The sequence below is a fragment of the Mus caroli genome, unplaced genomic scaffold, assembly GCF_978045245.1.
Source record: "Mus caroli unplaced genomic scaffold, Mus_caroli_1 scaffold_18, whole genome shotgun sequence".
Classification (NCBI taxonomy): Eukaryota; Metazoa; Chordata; class Mammalia; order Rodentia; family Muridae; genus Mus; species Mus caroli.
In genome coordinates this window covers 8,159,206-8,180,418 of record NW_028227273.1, presented here as the reverse complement: position 1 = coordinate 8,180,418, position 21,213 = coordinate 8,159,206, and the positions used below count along the sequence as shown (strand labels likewise).

At 48.3% G+C, this 21,213-nt stretch overlaps 1 protein-coding gene across 1 annotated transcript in view; it reads left to right on the top strand.

Moving 5' to 3' along the window:
• Positions 1-21,213, top strand: part of Prkce (protein kinase C epsilon) — a 481,070-nt gene that overhangs the window by 434,878 nt on the left and 24,979 nt on the right. Inside the window, exons 12-14 of the mRNA XM_021186165.3 lie at positions 9,119-9,257; positions 14,482-14,670; positions 19,020-19,166. Coding sequence (XP_021041824.1) covers positions 9,119-9,257; positions 14,482-14,670; positions 19,020-19,166 — 475 coding nt within the window. The remainder of the gene's footprint in view (positions 1-9,118; positions 9,258-14,481; positions 14,671-19,019; positions 19,167-21,213) is intronic.

Sequence of the window (21,213 nt, the reverse complement as noted above, 5' to 3'; positions counted from 1 at the left end):
TGTGTACTGAAAATACCCGTGTCTGGCTTATCAGTCCCATCTTCTAAATGTGTTTCCATGAGTCAGAAGCAACCACCCAGCGGTAGTGGCGAGGTTCTGTCCCTCAAAAGGGCAAAGTGTGGACACACTGACTTCTCGGGCAACATAGCAACGTGGCTAAGCACATGGAAGTGTTTTCTGCCACCAGTGTGTTAGGGATCAGTTAAACAAAAAATCTCCTCAGACCCCCTTTTTTTTCTCTCTCTCTCAACTAGAAAAATGCAGATAATAGTCCTCCCTGGAGGGTGTGGTAGTACACACATCTAGTCGCAGCCAGCTGCAAAGACTGAGGTGGGAGGAACTCAGGAGTCTGAGATCAGCCTGGGCAATACACCAAAATAATAACTACAAAAGCAATAACCTTCAAGTTCGCAAGGTGGGGTTAAGTAAAAAAAAAAATAGATTTTATAAGACTAAACAGGGAGCATGACATAAAAGCATTTAGAGAAATCTCTTTAAAGGCAGTTATGGCTGGGTGGACAGTGGCGATGCCAGCCTTTGTGGATCTCAGAGTTCAAGGCCAGCTCAGTGTACAGATCGAGTTCCAGGACAGCCAGGGATATACAGAGAAACCCTGTCTTAAGGAAACAAAATATAAATGAATAGATAAATAGACAGGCAGGCAGACAGACAGACAGACAGATGCCAGTTACTGGGGTTGGGAAATAGCTCAGTGGTTAACAGCACTGGCTGCTCTTGCAGAAGACCCAGATCTGATTCCCAGCCCCCACGTGGTAGCTAGTTGCCATCTGTAACTCCAGTCCCACAGAATCCAAAGCTGCTTCTGGGCTCTGTGGGCACCAGGTACACATTCAGTGTCCATACCTACATGCAGGCAAAACACTCCAACACATAAAATATAAATCTTATTTTTAAGAGACAGTGATGGCTAGAGAGATGGCTGGGTTGGTGAAGGGAGTTTGATACTCCCATAATCCATGCAAAGCAATGGGTGTGTGGTGCTGCAAACCTGTAATCCTTTAAACCTGCTAAGGCAGGAGGATCCTGGAGACTTGCTGACTCTAAATTCAGTGAGAGACCCTGTATGTCTCAAAAATACCAGGTAGAGAGTGACTGAAGACCTCCCAATGCTGACCTCTAACCTTTGCAGTCAGAGACACTCGTGTGTGTATACACACTGCCCCCTGGCACTCGTGTGCACACGCCTGCCCATGCCCTCCACAGGGCAGTTCTTTAGATTTTAAATGATTGGATTTTTCTGAGAAAAGGTAGATTTTCCCCTCCCATTAACACAGAATGAATCGTTAAATCATTCCGCTAGGGCTTCATACTTCTGTATGCTTTTGTTTATGGTGATAACAGCTACCCCTCACTTGCCTCCCTGCGTGGCCTCATGTGGCCTTTGAATGACTGAACATTCCTGAAAGAGAGACTGGGTTCTTGCCACAGAGGATGCCGGGCAGATGATACCAGCCTGTCATTAGTGTTTGTTACAATAGCCCAGGGCATTTAACCAGAGGGCAGTTTGACTCTACTGAGAAAGACTGCCTTTCTCCTGAAACATTGTTATTATTATTGTGAAACATGGAGGTGTTTGAAAGCATGTGCCAGGAGCTCTTCTAGTCCTCGCTGATTAACCAGTCAGCTCCCAATAAGCAGTCTCCAAGACTCCAAGAGTCTGTTCTCTGATGATCCAAATTCTGGCATCCCTGAAGTCAGTTTTCTGATCTCTTCTCTCAAGTAACTGAAAGAATTTCCTGTCATTTATATGGCGTGAAAGCCGAAGCTCTGTGGAACGGGTGTTCCAGGGGAGTGGAGAGTTCAAACGAAGCTCCTGGTTTAAAAACACAGGGACATTCGGCTCTTCTCTTTCAGAGTTTCAAGACAAGCACAAACATAGCCCCAGTTTTTCTTATCTATTAAGTCTCAGGTACTAGCCATGTTCTAAGTACCATGTGGTTTATAGAAGGAATATGGTCTGGCTTTTACTCTTGGGGGAAGTTGCCACCAGATTAGAACTGTGTCCCGAGTGGAAAGTGTGACAACCGTGGTGCATTGTGAAGAGTAACTCGGGCTCCACCGAGAAGCTGCTCTTCTGGGCCTGGCTCATCCCTCAGCTTTGACTTAACATCCATCCCCACCAAGAGCCCCGAGAGACTCCTGTGTAGCACCATGTGGTGGACTCTCATAAAGATGATCATAGTCTGAGATATTTGCTCTTGTCAGTCCCAGCTCTTAAACCCACGGCACTCGTGCCCAGGGCCACCCCACCGCACGTTTGCCCTCTTTCCAGCTGAGGCAGAGACGGAAAGACCCTGGGGCTTGCTGGGATTTTTTTTTCACTGGGTTATGTGAGAAAATGCCCACTCACCTTGGGGACTTATGCAAAATCGGGTGTAATGAATACTTTCTTTGAAAAATAAGAATCGCTATGCAATCACAGCTACTTACCTTCCCTTAGCTGGGATGCATATTTTTCAATTTCGGTTATTTAAAGACGCCTGAGAAAGAGCTTTCTCAGACCACCCTCAACAACAAACAACAAACACCAATTAACACATAAGGTAATGAATCCACAAAGATCCTTTGGGCTGTTTGCCCATCCAGCTAGGAAGCAGCAGTGTTAGGAATCACATCCAGAATGGTCTCAGTTCATACTTAAAAATCAGTAACAGAAGTCAGGGCCCACTCAGCATCTTGCCTCACAGTATGGCGAACTGATAACTTCTGTTCATAAGCTACCATACAGGTGTTGCATACTCATATAGCCATTGGGGCTAGAAGGGCAAACCACAAAAGTCTAACTTCAACTCACCCTGGATGTTACTAGTACTCTCTACAGTTGGTTTTTGTCATATGAAAAGCAGTTCCCTGTAGCTGTCACTCACAGGCAGAGAACATAGGGCCTGCCCATGGTCCTAAGTCCCAGCCCTAGCATCACAAAGAGAAGGAATCACAAAATGTAAAACCAGCATGTGAAGCTGGGGAGAGGGCCCAGTGAGACAGAGAGCTCTCGCAGAGGACCTGAGTTCAGGTCCTCACTACTCATGCCAAGTGGCTAACAACCAACGGTGACTCCAACTCTAGAGGAGTCAATGCCCTGTTACACACACGCGCGCGAGCGCGCGCACACACACACACACACACACACACATACATACATATTTCCCTCCCACCATTTCTCTGGAACTCACTCTGTAGACTAGGCTAGCCTTGAATTCAGAGGTTTGCCTGGCTTTGTTTACCAAGTGCTAGAATTAAAAATGTGCTTTCTTAAAGGCCAGCTATTGCCTGGCTAACAGAATCAAACATCTTTAAAAACATCATACTATTTCTGTATTTTTTGGAGACAGAGTCTCACTGCGAAGCCCTGATTGGCATGGAATTCACTATGTAGACCAGGCTAGCCACAAACTCATAAATGCCTGCCTCTGGCTCCCAAGTGCCAGGATCAAGGCGTGTGCCACCATACCTGGCTGAGGAGTCCTTTTGTTAAAGCAACAATATGACCTTGTCTCCTCTCATCAAGACAGTTGCCTGATACCAAGAGATCCATACGATAACTTTCAGTATTATACCAGTCTCTGGCTACCTCACAGCAAGCTTATTTGGGGGGCCTCTCCCTGCTCTCCCACCTCACTAAAGAAACAAATATATTTATTTTAGAAGTCAGGCTCCACCCCCTCACCCCAAACTAACTGCTAGATTTTATTTTGTTTTTCTCATCAGATGGGTTTTTAAGTACATGGTTTGGGAATTTCCTTTCTTGACATCCTTTTTTTTTTCTGGAAGAGGTCTGCACTCCTGCCCCAGGGGAGCCTTGGATATGCCGTCCTGCTTCTAAAGAAGTCTGTCCCTGTCAGTGGCTCTGACCCCAGGCCCTGTGGTCCTCTCCTCGCCACAGCCTGCTTTTCCCAGCCCAGTGGAATTTTCTCTGTGTCACACAGGGAATCCAGCTCATCTTTCGATCTCCATAAAGGTGGTCACAGTCACCATCCGTGAGGCCTCAGACGAGTTGCCCCTTCTGACTCTCACGTTCCCATCTGCTTTCAAGGTTTGATGGTGCCAGACATTACCTGCATTAGTACAGCCAGGATTCCTGTCTCCCAATAATGAAACAAATACTCCAGACCAATCTACATGTCCTGTTGTTTGCGTGAATGAGGGGCCAGCTCAGATCCATGACTGGATCATGATCAGTGTGACTTCCACTAGAATGATGGTTGTCAGCTCGAGGCCCTACAAGGGACATCTGGATGTCCACAGACATCTTTGACTATCCTAATTCGGGAAAATTAGTAATAACATCTAACGCTAGGACCGGGGATGGAGCTAAACATTCAGCAGTTCCCAGGACAGCCAGCATAGCAGAGTTCTTCCCCAAAGGCCAAGGCTGAGAAATCCTGAACCAGCAGGGACTAAGGACTTGCTCTTACCCTATTGTTCATAGCCAGTATCCTTGAGGGCCTCTGACCAGCCAGGGAAAGCAGTGTGGCTCCTGGGTTGTCAGTCTAGCGTAGAAGAAAGGAGAGTACCTTGGAGGGCAAAAGCTATGTATGTGGATTCTGCCTAAGGGACACTTCTGGGAATGACCCTCCCAGAATCAAAGGCTCTGAAGGTGCTTAGGACCAACAGGATCTGCTTTAATTTATGAATGTGTGTGAGACACGTGTGTTCAGATGCCCAAGGAAGCCAGAGGTGCAAGTCAGGTCCCCTGGAGCTAGAAGGACTCAGAGGCAATGGGAGCTGCCCGATATGGGTACTAAGGTCTGAACTTGGGTCCTCCAAAAGAACAAGCACTGCTAACTACTGAGTCATCTTTCCAGTCCCAGGATTACCCTGACGATTTAGTGTTGCTCCTGAGAGTCCATGGAGAGTCAGACCAGAGAGATGAACCCGAAACTAACACTGAAAAGGAAGGAATGATGTGATCATTAGCTGTAGATGATCTGAAAGTCCAAAGGATCCATGGGAAAACTTCTTAACAAAAACTAAGAGAATTCAATATAGTGGAAAGATGCAATGAAAAGAGTCAACTCATCTATGGAAAGACTGAAGATATCAAACAATATCTTGTGTCCTTCAGCAGTAAGTTCGGGTATAGTTAGTTACCATAGCGATGAGACGCAGCAGGGCTTCTGTCTTTGTTGTCTGTGAGTCATCCAACCCTTCCTAGGGCTTGATCCTAGTCTTGATGGTTAAAAGTGACTGCTATCACCATGCATGGTAGCCTCATGCAGGACAGGAGAGCAAAAGAGGAGAGAAAAGGTCCCACACATGTGACTGTCATACATCCATGCTCAGCTCCAGAGGAGACTTTGAATTTTAGTTTATCACTGTGCAGCTTCCTAAGGAAGTGAGGGTATTTGTGACAATCAGCAACCTGGCGTAAAACGTAGCAAGAAAGGCTCAGGATCGGCACAAGGGAATCATTAAAGGGCACAGATAAGATCTGAACAGATGGAAAGACAAACATAGTTATTGACCAAGAAGATTGAGCATCATAAACTATCAGCTCTCCCCAAGTTAATTTATAACTTTAAACATGTTCCCAATAAAACCAGCAACAGGATTTAAAAATATGTATAAACAGACGACTCTAAAGTTCATATGGAAAAATAAACAAGAATCTGAGAGCTAAGAAAATTTGAAAGTGGAGACCAGTCACATGCAGTATTAAGCATATAAATCTACAATAACTATGAAGTGGGCTATAGAAAAATGTTAAGGGCACAGGTGAAGGGCAGAGGTGCAGTAGAGACTCCATTTTCATATGCAAATTTTCCATTCAATGGGGAAACGATGACTACTAAACATCGGGTTGCTTCCAGACTTCTAGGAACAAGGAGAGTTGGAAGTGCATCTCAAACTTCTGTTAGAATAAATAAGTGCACTAATGATTTATGTTTATAAAAATGAAGGTAATGCAAGAGGGAGAAACCTTAGCAGAATACATATATTATTGAAAAGGAAAAAAAAATCAACCTAAGACATGGAAGCCCAAACCAGTAAAACAAAATATCCACTGAATTAAGTAAAAATAAATGATTTTAGTAAAAACTCCAGTAGCTACAACCAAAGTCAAGTAATAACCCTGCACCAAGTCTGGGCCCTAATGGGGAAGCGCTCTCGAAAACCAACTGCCGCAGTGTGAAGAAGTGTGCGTGCATGCGTGCACACAGGTATACACCCACACCCCTACACACCCCCACTGCGGCTCCTTAAGCATAACGAAAGCAAATGCTGAAAAACTTCTACAGAAGGGCAAGGATGTTCTGAGATACTGTTTAAACCTAACACACACCGAAGCTTGGCAGCATAGCATGCCATGGCAAAGTGTCATCGGTTGCCAATGGAAGGTTAGGAAGTTAGCCTGTAAGGAGGACAGCTTGGTGACCCACTGAAAAGGCTAAACATGAATGGCATTAGCAATAAATCAAGTAAAGGTTATCACATTGGTTCATCTATAAGGAAAAGGGGACAACTAAAGGCCTTATTCTTGAAACATAAAAAAAGTCCCAGATTATGGATGTGCACTTGTGTTTGAGGACTAAGAAGATGAGGTTGGTACCTGGGCAGTTGCCTTTCTGAAAAACTGTTGGTCAGGATAGCTAAATACTTGTTCTGTGTTGAGCTGGGTACTGAGTACCTGGGAGTTCTCCAAGTAGAAAGACTCACCCCTGCCTCCCCAACCCCTTCCCTGCCCCAGAGCTGGACCTCTGAGAAGGCAAAGGTGGGCCAAGTCTGGGCCTCCCAGCCCTCCTCCCTCCTAGAGGCCTACAGACTCCTAGTGGTTCGTTGAAATATCACTAAAAGCTGCAGGTGAGAGACTCCTGGCAGGCCTGGGGAAGTAGAAAGCCACAAGTCTGAGGGAGTCATTGCTGGAGAGGAGAAGGAAAGAAATGGGGGGTGGGCGGTGTGGGGGTGTGGACAGCACTAGACAAGCTCGCCCCAGAGGGATGGACCCTTTGTGGTGAGACTGAAGATCTCCAGAAAAGTGGACTTCTAATGGCAGCCAGACTGGTTCCCAGGGATTGATTGTCTAAACCTGTCCCCAAAGAAAGCAGTCACTCACCCTTCCTGTGTTTGGTTTTGTGTGCAAAGTTAAGAGTTTTCAAAGATTCAGATATCTGAGTGGGAACGGGAGGAAGTAGCCAGAGGTAGAACTCCGTACATCACTGGCTACAGGGTGGGAAGGAGTGTTTTAGCTAAGGCCAACCCAGGTCATAGCCAAGGGCACTCATAGGACTTGCTCATATCCAACAGCATGCTGGGTCAGCTTCTTCACCAGGGAGAAGAGAGGGCAGGAAGCAAAGAGGCCAGGCAGGAGTGGACTAGAGAAAGAAGAACAGGAGGCAGGAAGAAACGAGGGGCTGTCCCTAACTGGCCAGAAGCCTATGAGAAGGAGGGGTGGTGCCTGCTGGAGCCAAGGCTACTCCACCTGGAACCTGAGTCAGATCAGAACCTGGCTTGTGCGGACTTTAGACTACTATTACCCTTACTCAACCCATATCAGCGAAGCTGCTTCTTGCAGAGAATTTAACACAAAGGATGTGGCCGAAGACGTTCACCTTTCACACACTTCAAAACATCGGTCCTTCAAACAAGTCCACAAACGTAGCGTGTGGTTCCCGAGCTGACAGAAAAGGGACCAGCCCAGCAAGGTGACTTTTAGCAGGGCTATGCCACAGCCAGTGATGAAACCCTGGCAGCCTGGATCGCAGCCCAGCATTCAACCCTGCTTTCCCACCCCAGCCAGAGCCAAGCCTTGCCCTCTCTCGCTGCCAGGCCTGGGGTCGGGAGCTAGCTGCAGTGGCCCAGTTGTTTGGGCTCACTGTGCCTTCTGTAACTCCAGAGCATTTGCTTAGAGCAGCACTTTTCTACGTGATTGCTTCTTTCTCAAGGAATCCCAGCTGTAAGCAGAAATAGGGTCACGGATACAATGCAGGCAGGTCCAGAAGCACTTCCTGCCCCACCTCCACTCCAATCTGGGTCCCATGGGATGCCTGGAGCTCTCAAGTTGAGATGCCAGCAGGCACATGAGCATGGCCCTTTCTGACCTCTGCTTGTACGGAAAGAGGCCTTCTTTGCAAGGCTCACCTCAATAGCCCAGAGTAGTTGCTGAGGGAGACTCAGGGTGAATGGTTACTCCAACCACATAGTCTAGATTCCTCTACAGAGCCAGGCCTGGGGTTTGCAAGGTTGGTGGAAAAAATTATTTTTTAGCGACCTGGTTTCTAGGTAAGAAATCTTAGAAGACTGGAGTGTTAAAATGGGCCTCAAAGAAACCACTTTGATTGAGGCTGGCCCACTCCTGTGACTCTCACCTCTCCTATACAGAAACATCTGGATCGAGATTATTTCTCTTACCTGTTACACCCAGATTGACCTTGCTCAGGCACCATGCTCCTGCAGGCAGGGCTCAGTCTCCCTTGGTATGGATTTCAAATCCCTCTTCCCGGCATCTCAGACTCTTTAAAGTTGTCCCTCAAAGACACAGCCGTCATGTCTCACTCTGCTCAGAAACCCAGTTCTCTGGCCTCTTTCCCTTTGCCTCTACCTCCCATCTCCTTTGATTGCTCTCTTCACGGTCTGTCCAAATGCTAGCTTTCACCAAACCCTGAGAGCCACTGCTGTTGGCCATACATCAATAGATGTTGGCTACACCAACCATCTGTCATCTCCCCGTCTCAAACTCAGCAGCTCAAGCTCTTGTGGATTTTTTTTCCTGATTCAGTGATGCGATATATATATATATATATATATATATATATATATATATATATATGACCCTGAATCCCCTGAGCTAGTTAACTTGTGAAGGATGGAGGGCAGAGGAGACCTCCTTTCTCACAGAAGGATCTAAATAGGAGTTCTAACCCTAATATGGCCCTGATTCTGTGCAGGATCCTGTCTTTTGCTGAGGTATTGTAAATACTGTTGAAGGTTGTCCAGCTGGGAAACGGCCCTAGCCTGAGGTTAATGAGGCAGGTCATAACCTACTCCAAGATTCCCTTGACTGGAGATTTCCCTAGGGTATGTGCTTCTTTCTCTCTAACTCAAGAAAGACCCTGCTGTGTGTATGAGGCTAACCATGTGGCCTTGACCTGTGTTGCAGGGATTTGAAACTGGACAACATCCTTCTAGACGCAGAAGGCCACTGCAAGCTGGCTGACTTTGGGATGTGCAAGGAAGGGATTCTGAATGGCGTGACAACCACCACCTTCTGTGGGACTCCTGACTACATAGCTCCAGAGGTAAGGCCCACCCATGCATAGAGTTAGCCTCTCTCTCTTCGTGTCAGAACAGAGAAACAACCCAATACCGTGCATGTGGGGGTCATCCAAGGATGCCAAGAGAAGACTCTGCAAAGGCAGGATGGATTCTAGGAGTAAGAGACGGGAAGGGAAATGGTTTCATGATTTTTCTGTAAGGATGGAGTGGTAGTGGGGATGGACTGGTGAGCTGAGAGTGACCGGCTAGTCCCCATGCTTGAGTAAGTCCTCACTAGGTATCATGCATCCACCCAGAGCTCCCACCAGAGCTCAGACTAACAGGAACCGGTTGACTTGCAGGAGAGTTTTCACTTCTTACTTAATGGAAACACTGAAAGCCCACTGAAGAGGCCGCCAAGTAACTTCACCGGATGTCAGATAAACAGCAAAACCAGGAATGCTTTGCCATTTCCACTGAGGTAGCAAGTCTGTAGAGTGCGCATGCACACAGGACATGAGGACAGTGTAAGCAAAGGTCAGAGGTGTCTACTGTGAGCTTTACCTGTGTGAAAGTTGAGTTACCATGTTGTGATCATTTGTCTTGTGTCCTTCCAGAGCAGTCTGACCCAAACTGAGAGATCCTTAGCATGAATGATTCAAACTTAGCCATGTAGTCACACAGACACTTAATTAAATGCCTTTGATGGTTTTTGAAACACGTAAGATGGGAGGCAGGTACCAAGCTCACTGAGCACTGCCCGTGTTAGCGTCAGAAAGCCGCTTCCATGGGGACATCATTTGAGCACCTGCCAGACAAAGCTCTATGGACATGGAGCTGACTGAGGCTCTGGCTGCTCTTCTAAGAGAGCTTTTGGTCTAGACAGAGTGACACCGAAACAAGCAGAGCAATGGTGCCTAAAACAGGACAGGGCCCACAGGATATGGGAAGGCTTCACGGAGCTTCCAAGACCGGGAAACTGAACGGCAAAGAGTACATTTTAGGTTTGCTTTAACCCTAGGGATGAGGAGAGCATTGTTGAAAACAAGAAGGATCAGAGTGGGAGCCGTGCCGAGAAGGGAAGTCCATTTCTCAAGGCTGCGAATCCTCTCAAGGCAGTGTCTGGGTTTCTAATCTGGGTACTACACATAGGTTCTAAGGCGTGGTCTTTTGACTGAGTGAGTGAGTGAATGAATGAATGAATGAATGAATGAGAGACATTTCAACATGACCAGAAGCCACGGGATGAAAACATCTTGGCAATTTTCAGGAAATGTAAATAACACAGCTAGAGAGCTGGCAGGATGACTCAGCAAGTAAAAGCATGTGTAGCCCTAGAACAGACTCAAAGGTGGGGTGAGAGAACCAAAGGCTAAGCGTTGTCCTTTGACCTCCATGTACATGTGTGCCATGTGACGTGTGACCTACACACACACACACACCACTCTAACCAATAAAATAAAACACATTTCAAAAATAGTAGAGATAGAGCACATGTTTTATTAGTGCTTGTAACAATGAACAAAATTCAGGTAAAGGAGCCGGGAACATGAACTCAATCCCGTAGGATCTATGGACCTGCTAAGGGTTTCAATGTAGGAGAATCTTTATCATGTCCATCCTGGGAAGAAGGCAAGCCCCCAGAGTACACATCAGCAGGCTGAGGAGAGCCTTCGTGATGCACGCCCAGCAACCACGTAAACCAAGCCTGTGGTGCAAGACTATAATCCCAGCACTCAGGAGGTGAAAGCACAAGACTGGGGAGTTCAAGGTCACCCTCAGCTGCATAGCGAGCCCTCGGCTACCCTGAAGTTCCTGAGACCCTATGTCACAAAATATTTAAACTATTCTGATCTCAGTGAACTCGAACTGGACTGGACGGCTGGAGGATGAAATTGTTTACATTGCATATTCGTCTCTTCGTCCCTGGGGTGATATTGTTGGATATCACTTCCTCGTATATGTCTCCTGGAGTTGGCGCAGCTTTTCCAGAACATTCCATAATTGAGCTAACTGTGGATATAGAACACCTGTTGGGTTCACCCACGTAAGTGGGTCAGGGTAGCAGACTCCATGGCCTCCGACTTGGAATCTGAGTCTATGTGTCTTTGAAATAAAATTCTTATACTTCCTCTTTAAGATGCATGTACAAAGATGTTTTAAATGCACAGAGGATTCACCTTGCTTTTTCTGTAGCCATTGATACCTTGATCATACTGCAATACATCCAGTGAATGTCTGATCATATACTGCAATACATCCAGTGAATGTCTGCTCATACTGCAATACATCCAGTGAATGTCTGCTGAGGTTTCTCCTTAAGAAAAAGGGACATTGTCTTTGCATCCTTGTGCTGACATGGAACCTCTAGTTTTAGAATTCAGTCTCAATGCCAAGTGAATTGATAAAGTTTTTGCAAAAAACGAAACGAAAGGCCGAGGAAGGGACAGGCCTTCAGGCTTCTGTCCGCAGGTCAGACAACACAGGTGGAGTGAGGGAGTGCTCAGGAATGAGGCTTGAGGGCCCAGCAGCTCAGTGTGCCACAGAGCTCTGATCTTCTGAACTAGGCGGTCCTTTCTGTTGTGTGCCCCCATGGCAAGAACACCAGCCAGTCAACAGCACAGAGACAGAGGTGAAAGGAAGGCCTCCCCTGGACTTATCTTTACCAGGAGAGCCTCCATTCCCACCCCTCTGTGAGCCAACGCCACAACGGCCAAAGGCTTGACAGCAGTTAAAGATCTGCTCAGGACAAACATGTGCACAGCTCACAACAAGGACTGGCCAAGTGTAGCTCCCTTCCCTGGTCTCTTCACTGCTGGGTTATAACATGGGGTATGAGAAACAGTCCCAAGAGTTGAGTCCAGACCTGCCCAGAATGTCCTCATATGCCCTTGTATAGTGGAGAAGTGTATTGGAGCCTTGAGTTCCTGTCTTTCCCATGGGGATCCTAATGCCTGCTCTGCCCAGCTCAGCAAGCTGCGTTAAGACTCTAATGGGATTAGAGGTGGGAGTGATTCATAAGGCATAGAGAGGCTAGCCTTGAAACCAGAGCCACCTTCTTAGCGATCAGCTCTGCCAAGCCGTCTCTACCCACCTTGCACCCCTGGCTCACACCCCCTAGCACTTGTCTCCGCTTATTTCTGCCCTCCTTCCCTCTCCCCACCCCCCCCACCCCCGCTACACAAGAAATGGCTCTCAGTTCCGGGTCACACCCGGTTTTATCAGGGCCTATACCTGTCCTTCTCTTTTACCCTTGAACCTCTTGAGGGGCTGGCTTCCATACCAGATGCCCTCCGAGGGCACACAAAAGCCTTACCTTATCTTCCTTACCAGCCCCATTGCTGGCAAGGTGATCAGGCCAAGGATAATCAGGGCTGAGCCCTTAAGGGAACTTTATAAAAAGATTACACCAAAACCAAGTCTGGATAAGGCTACCTGGCCATTTCCACAGCACCATCCAGTGTGAGCATAGATAGACAAGCTTATAGACAAACCACGGAAGCGCAGGCGCCAGCCATCCACGAAGAAACGGCTAAAGTGGTCAACTGGTCAGCAGGGCCCATGAGCTGCAGAGTTAATGTGGTGCACTGAGTAAGAGCCACACGGTGCAAGGCGTGGAGTGGTAGTTGTGTTTTAAGAGTATGAATGGTCTGGGCACCACAGCAGACTCTGGAAAACGATAGGCAATAACTCTGGAACTTTCCAGATGCTCCAAGGAGAGAGCTGACTGTGAACAAGTGACTGAAAACACAGTATTATAAAGGAAGTGCCCACAAACCCTAGGAACAGGCACGACCTTAGTATGTCAGAGGACAGAAGACCCTGAAAGGGAAGCAATCTGGCATAGCCATGACCCGGAAGGACAGAAGCCAGTGGTACAGAGGAGACTTGGTAAGCCAGGCTGACTACTAGGTCTCAGGAGGTTGAAGAAGACTAAGCTTTGCCTGGGCCCCCAGCCAGTGCAGCCTGAAGTTCTGAGTCTACAGGTCTCCTGCACTAACCACTGGACAGAGAACCCCAGAGGCTAAGGAAACAGGTCATGAGTCAGACAGAAACACTGAAGAGGCAGCTGAACGTCCTCCCACTCTTCTTCATCCCAAATAGAGAAGGTTCCTAAGCTAAGTGTGGACTTCGTGTCATTAGATGTTGCTACTGAATTCTGTTTAACCCCAAAGGATCTAGGCTTGCTGTAGAAAGGGGTGCGGGTAGCGTGTTCCACATGGGTCCATCCTGAGTTAATGCTCTGGCTGTCCATTTGGCCAGATACACAGTGGTTGGGAGGAGGGGACATTGCTGAGTGTGGTCCTGGTCAAAGGTAAAATTCACAAGACAGTCATAGAACTGATTGGATTTTGGCTTTGCCCGTAAGGATAACATACATTCGCAAGGTTAGCCCCAGAGGAAAGGAGATCCACAGGGTCTGTTAGATGACCCTAAGTTCATTGGTGAGATTCGGAGAACCAGAAAGATTGATGGAAATGAGTCTTTTACCGTCATAGACGAGAGCATAGTAGCCTCTGGTGGGTAAAACACAGGGGCTTGGGGAGAGACCTTCCCTCTTATTTCCTTCCATGGAGCACGGGGCTGAGGTAAGTGTTGTCACCACTTAAGGAATATCAACTTTCTGTTTCAAGCCAAGCATGGTGGCACACACCTTTGATCCCAGGACACAGGAGGCCAAAGTGGGCAGATCTCCGAATGTTCCAGGCCAATCTTGTTTATATAGTGAATTCTGGTCTAGCCAGGGCTACAAAGTGAGGCCTTAGCTCAAGTGGGGGTGTGGGGGGAAAGCAAAAACAAAACAGATTGTGGTTCCATTCCCACTGGGCAGTCAGGGTGCCCAGGCTGTGAATGATGGGAATCGAACTTCCTGCACAGCTGGTCCCTCTCAGCATCGCCTTTTGAAGTTTACACCCTGCTCCCCTAACCCAGAGTTAATGTTGAGCTGTGCTCTTATCTTTTGAAAGTGGACCTAAATGCTGCCCCGGAGCTTTATCTAGCATGCAAACTGAGAAGTGGCCTCTTGTTCCCAGCAGAGGTTAGATGGTAGATCTCACTGTGGAGCGAGGATAGCGGCTCCCACACTTAAGCCTCCCTGAAGAAGTTGGGGTAGCGCCCCACCCCACACCCCAGGGTAGCACAGCTCCACTATGGCGGAGCAAGGTGGACAGGAAGGCCAAGACCTTCCCTGGAGAGTTGGGTGGGAGAGTTGCTGCTGGAGTCAGGCTCTTAAATGGTCCCTGACATGCCATCTGTTTCCCCGCACAGATCCTACAGGAGTTGGAGTACGGCCCCTCAGTGGACTGGTGGGCCCTGGGAGTGCTGATGTACGAGATGATGGCTGGGCAGCCCCCCTTTGAAGCTGACAATGAGGACGACTTGTTCGAATCCATCCTTCATGATGATGTTCTCTATCCTGTCTGGCTCAGCAAGGAAGCTGTCAGCATCCTGAAAGCTGTGAGTGACTGTCCCTCACCTGTGTCTCTGTCCCCTGAGGGCGCTCCTCCCCCAGTCTACCCCTGACCCCATGTGTGTGTGTGTGTGTGTGTGTGCGCGCGCGCGCGTGCCTGTTTGTCTGTCTGTCTGTCTGCCTGCCTATCTGTCTGTCTGTCTGCCTGCCTATCTGTCTGTCTGTCTGCCTGCCTGTCTGTGTGTCTGTGTGCTCATCAGACAGTTTGTCCAAGATCACAGTGCTGGTTCAAGGCAGAGCCATGTAACAGCCCAGGAGCCCCAGCTTTTATTCCTGCCTTCTGTTCCCTTTCAAAACACCCCAGACTTCAGTAGTCAACCAGTGATATACACAAAACCTGCCCTGTTCAAGGACCCCAGACTCTTGGTCTTCCTTTATTTTATATATTTTCTGAAGAAACTTGACTGTCTATATGATAGCTGGGGAATTTTGCAGCACTCGCCATAGCTAGTGGAAGTCATGCCATTTTTAAGACGTACAAGTATTTTGCAGGGGTCTGGAATCACACGCTGTGCCCTGCCCCACTTCTCTCTGCCCCTCTGCCCCTCTGCCCCACCCCCACCCCCCGTGGCTCCATGTTCAAGGATTCATGACTTAGCTGAGCCTGTGCTCACACCCTCTTTGTTCTATCATGGTGGCATTTGCCCTGGGCAGCCTCTTCTCTGTCTCCTTAGCTGTCTCTTCTGCCTCTCACTGGACATATGCCCTACTGTGTGGGAGTCTTGCTCTACCTCCTCCTCATGCCTCTAAAAGACAGAATTTTCCTTGAAATTCCTTCATTCACCCTCACAGCAAGTTATGCCTTCTGGTATACTATGGGGGACTAGGAATGAGGCCCAGGTGTTGAGTGTTTATTGGCATTCATGAAGCCCTGTCATCAATTGCAAGCCATGCATTAGTAACGGGAGCACATACCTGTCTGTCATACCTGTTCTGGGAGAAAGAATGAAGAGTTCAAGGCCATTCCTCAGCTACATAGTGAGTTGGAGGCCAGCCTGGGCTACCTGAGACCTTGTGTCAAAAACAACATCAGACAGCATCAGAGAGCAAAGCGCTTGCTGTCCAAGTGTGCTGCAAAGAGTGTCTGTTGCAACATGGAAGATGACTGCTCTTCGGTCTTTGTGCTGTCCTCTTTATCCCAGTTTACAAGGAGGTAATGTGGCAGGTGACTTGAAGCGTGGTGGGGGCAGGGTTTGCCTGAGAGCCACACCTGTCTGGGGAGTGTGTCCACACCTACCTCCAGCTGACTGCAGGCCTGCAGCCATCAGCACTTCCTTCGCCAGCCCTGCTTTTCCAAGGGGAAGCCTGAAGCCCGGTTTTATCCTCCCTGTGAAGTGACATGAACTCCTTCCCTTCAAAAGAGTGTGTTGGCCAAAGCAGAGCCTGTAAGGGTCACATGTGGGTGCCACAGTTTGATCCAAGCCTTTGCTGTTGCCTTGCTAGTGTTTCTTACTGACCTGTTAGGTTACATCACAAGTATAGTCACTCTCCGGTTCTGGGCTCTCCCCAGCCCTGAGCTCTCACTAGCTTGAATAACTAAGACACATAATTATTTAAAATGATAGCCTGTGCACACTTCTACCTGCCTGCCTCCTATACTCTGGACGCAGTGTGAGGTTTCATCTCCTTAGGTGGATACCAAGACGATAAAGATGCAGATTCTCACCGCTTTATCTCTCACCGTTGATACAGAACTTAGACGGCTTGCTGTGTTTCCTCTCCCAGAAGGGGCTATGGATTCTTCCACCGAAGGCTGCGTCTGTCTGTCTGTCTCTGCATTTCAAAATGCCTTTGGGGCAGCTGTCACAGGGGTTCTCCCACCAAGGACCATCCCTGAGTGATTAACTAGGGTGGAGATCTGAGCCTCCTGCTCTAGCTCCCAGACCCCCACCCAGACCCTCCCTGACAGCTGATCTCCAGCAGGAGATCCACATGGAGAAGAACTCTGTGCCTGGCAAACATCAACTCAGCCTCATTCTGAGTCCCCTGCCCACATAGCAGCTAAGTGTGTGTGTGTGTGTGTGTGTGTTTCCATCTGTCCTCTCCCCCACCCTTCTCCCTCTCTCTACCCCTCTCTTTGGATGACCCAGACAGCACTATGGTTTTTAATACTCCCTCTAGACAATTATCCAGCAATGTTTGGACATATTGGAGCTGGTGCAATCGCAGGGCACGTGGTGGGTGCAGATGTGTAAGGACATACTAAGACATACCAGAGCTACTGCCAAAGAGCCTACAGCACACAGGACAGCCCTACAAGCAAACAATGTCAGTAGCACTGCGTACAAAAACTGTTGACACCTGGGGCTGGAGAGGTGGCTTGGTGGTTAAGGGCACACACTGCTGTTACGGAGGACCCACGTTTCCTGGCACTCATGCCAGACAGTTGACATCCACTTGTGTTTCCCACTCCAGGAAACTGCTGCTATCTGCTGAACTCTCTGGACACTGAATTCACACCAGCACATCCCTCCTTACATGCACCTACACCTCATTTAAAAGTTAAATAATAAATGAGAGGGGGGGAGAGAGGGGGGGAAGAGAAGAGAAGAGAAGAGAAGAGAAAGAGAGAGAAGAGAAGAGAAGAGAAGAGAAGAGAAGAGAAGAGAAGAGAAGAGAAGAGAAGAGAAGAGAAGAGAAGAGAAGAGAAGAGAAGAGAAGAGAACCGTTGACCTGCACAGACTCAGGGGTTAGGGGTTATGCTGTGGTAACTGCTTAATGTCTGAGAAGAGAGCGTCCTGCCCGGGGCATTACCACAGGGCTTCCTCCTTAGGCTCATCTCTGCTAGCTGAAGGAGGGAGGGAGGCCCATGGAGGGCAGAGGGGACCACTGCTTTATCTTTGGAGCCCACTTCCCCATCCCCTTAGCTTGTCACTTAACATTTGTAGCCCATGTTTTCTAAGACTGTCCTTAGAGCTACCTCACTGAAGGATGTTACTCACTGGGAGGTGGTTCGGGATCTAGAGAAGGCCTTTTCTGTCTCAGAGCAGTGAAGAACCTTTGCCGCAGCGAGCTGCCATCTTGCTGCTGCTAAACTCAGCGCAGTTCCCTGAGAGCCAGCTAGCCTCCCTTGCAGCCTCCAGTTTCCTGAGCACCAGGTAGAAGGAGGGAATGGAGCCAGTGCTGGGTGAACGCATCTCAGGGGTCAAGGGGAGGTGCACTTTAGTCAGCTTATAATTCAAGTTGACAAGCACACAGAGGTCAAATATCAGCGGAGGAATCAACATGTTGCCGGCTTCTTAGAGAACACTAAGGCACTGCAGGGGACACTGAACCAGAGATTAAAAGTAGGCAACACTCAAACTGAAACATCTCCATGTGCCAAACAAAAGAGTATATAAGCCAGTGTGTGACATCTGAGTCACTGAACCAGAGTGACTTCCTGGACATGTAGGTGAAGGAGACGGGGACCACAAGTCATCTTCAAATCAATGCCCATGTGGTTTGGGTTTAAGGACACCAGGGGCAGATCATAGGACACCAATCCTAGCCCTAACCCTTTCCCATATGAGACGTTTGCTTCTGCTGATGAGCCTTGAAATTCCACCACAGTCACCAAGTGTCTTTGTCACTAGAGATCTTTTACCTATAAAACACTGTACTTGATCTCTAACACATCATGGACAACACATACAGCCCTCAACACACACACACACACACACACACACACACACACACACACACACACCACATAAACACCTTTATTTTTTGGTGCACATCAAAAATATTTTTTAGTTTGTCAGGTTTGGTAAAAGCAAACACCTTTATCCACTGGGCCATCTTGCTGGCCCAAGCATGGACATTTTTGTGTGACAATTGAAAATTCAAACTAAAACCATGAGATGGGTTAGGGAAAGAAAGAATTGGGAGGGATGTTTGATAATTTGCATACATTTGCATACCCTTAGTCATTTGCATACCTGGTTGTCTTTGCCTACTTTCTTGCTGTGAATGAGTGACTGCCAGGATCCCAGACTCTGTTGAAAAGACCTGAATATCTGGGGCAATAGAGAGGCAGAGTCAGGTCCTAATCTCAACTTGGTACCTTACTGGCTGTGCATCTTCAGCCCAGCTAACGAGCCTGTCTGTGCCTTAAGTTCCTCCCTTTTAAAGTAGAAGTAGTAATGGTACCTCAAGGGAGATGAATCCATATCTGAACTATGTTTAGAATGCTGTCTGACACATGCTACACCATATATTCAAAGATAGAACACCCTGAGGACAGATAGGCCCCTAGCATGTAAACGCAGACGTAGGAAATGATGTGGAAGATATCCCCTCATGAGTCACACCCGGGAGGCTCCATCAGTAACTCTTTGGTGTCTTCCTCCCATAGTTCATGACCAAGAACCCGCACAAGCGCCTGGGCTGTGTGGCAGCGCAGAACGGGGAGGACGCCATCAAGCAACATCCATTCTTCAAGGAGATTGACTGGGTACTGCTGGAGCAGAAGAAAATCAAGCCCCCCTTCAAGCCGAGAATTGTAAGTGGGGCTCCCAGCCCTTCCCCTCTATGGTCAGCTGGTACTTTGGCACCAGTCTGTGTGAGCCTCGAGCAGCCTGGGTATCGCTGAAAAAACCAGGGAGGAGTCTCCCAGAGGCGTCTGAGACCCTAGACATTGACTGTCAAAACTACGATGCCTACAGCACCATGGTCATACCTCCCCCAGCTTTACTTATTTTGATCGGTCACAATGACGCTAGTTTTCCACATGGCATAGAGATACATGCGAGGGTTTTTTTTTTTCCCCGAGAGAAAGGTTTTGCCTTGAAAGTGTCTACGTAAAGTAAAATATTAGCCCAGTGCTGTCACCGTCCTTATATGGCAGAGTGTAAGGGGAGAGTCAGCGACTATTGGAGAAAGACCGACCCACAGTCGTGCAGGGAGGACAGCCTGTGTCCTGGCCTCCATCACTGTCCCCGTCTCTAATACGTCCCTGCCCTCTGCCTGCTCAAGGCACCGCATATGCTACAGTACTTCCATGTGCAGTGCCAGGCACAGGTCAGGAGTGGGGACCAGTGGGGCGTGGCACTGAGAAGCTGAACAGTGGACTCCAGTCAAGGCTCAACCGGGGACCCAAAGCCATGTCCTGCGGGCTAATCTAACATGGAAGTGTTGGAAGAGCAGGCAACATTATCCACTGAGGTAGTCATTCACACTATGAATCTCCGCTAGCTTCAGGCACCAGGGAGCTGAAGGGAAGAGTTTCTTAGACAGTAGCTTCAGACCTATGAGGCTGGCAGAAGACCAGAGGTCATCAACCAGTACTGTCAGAGGAGTCTTTCCTCCCTCAGCCTCAAGGACAGAAAAGCCATGGCGCTAGGGCTTGCCACCATTCCTACATTGCTTTCTGCTTTGGTCTGTGTGATTCTTGAGAGATACACAGCTTCAAACAAGTGAGGCTTGGGGGTCCACTTCTCTCTGCAAACCTCTCTTCCACTTTAGCCCATCTCACTACAGCTCTATGCTCCCCTACCCCAACCCTCACCCCATGTCATGCCCAGGTTGTGGGTTTTGTAGATAGGGAAGGTTTGGAGTTCTGGTTTTTAGGGCACACAGAGCTCATCACATGTGACAGCCTGCCTGATGCACTACAAGTTGTCTCCAAAGCCAAGAGCGACTGAATACTGGAGAGAATGTGTGAAGCAGGTCGCTAAAGGCCTAGCAAAGGAAATGAAATGGAAGGATCAAGCCTGAGGGCTGAATTACAATTTCTATGTAGTTTAACTTAATTAATCCCTAGAGCGATGAGAAGCAGAACTAGAAATGTTCAGGTCCAAGTAACAAGAGCCCGAACGAGACCGGCTGGAAATTATGTTGAGGCTCTAGGCCAACGAGCCACTCTCAGCCAGATTCATGGGGAAGTCAGACTCAGAAAGGCTAGAGGAAGACACAGGCTCAGCCTCTCAAGAGAGTATAGGGAGGAGAGGCCCAAGGAAGTCCCCTGGAACCATGAAGAGAAGCAAAGGCTAGTGTGGATGAGGGAAGCCAGTGCTGTAGAGAAGCTCCCAGAGGGAAGGGGCTGGAGCCGGAGCCATAATCTCGAAGGACATTTAAATGAATGGAGTCACGGAGATTAGGCTTACTCTGGGGTCTAATAGATGACGGGATATGAGAAGTGACCACGGGCCTTTTCTAGGAATATTTGCTCAAAGTCAAGGCAGGCTCTCGGATATAAGCAGTGGTGAGAAATTCCAGTTCCTGGAGCATCTTTTAAAGCTCCATCAGTCCAGAACATCCTCGCTGGGTTCCCATCTCTAGTCTGGAATACGATCTCTTAGCACTCTAAGCATGGCTTCTGTCCGTTCTCTAACAAGGCATTTCTGAGAGGAACCACACCTTGATCAGTGGCCCTCCCACCCACAAGTTAAGAGCAGAAGGACAGGGGGCCGTGCAGAAGAGTGTGAGGTGGCAGTGAGCCTGGGATCTGGGACGGAACCAAGACACCAAGGAAAAGGTGGAAGAATGGGGAACAAGCAGGAACAGGCTTCCACATGTCCTACTCCACCAACGAGCAGGTTTCACCCCAG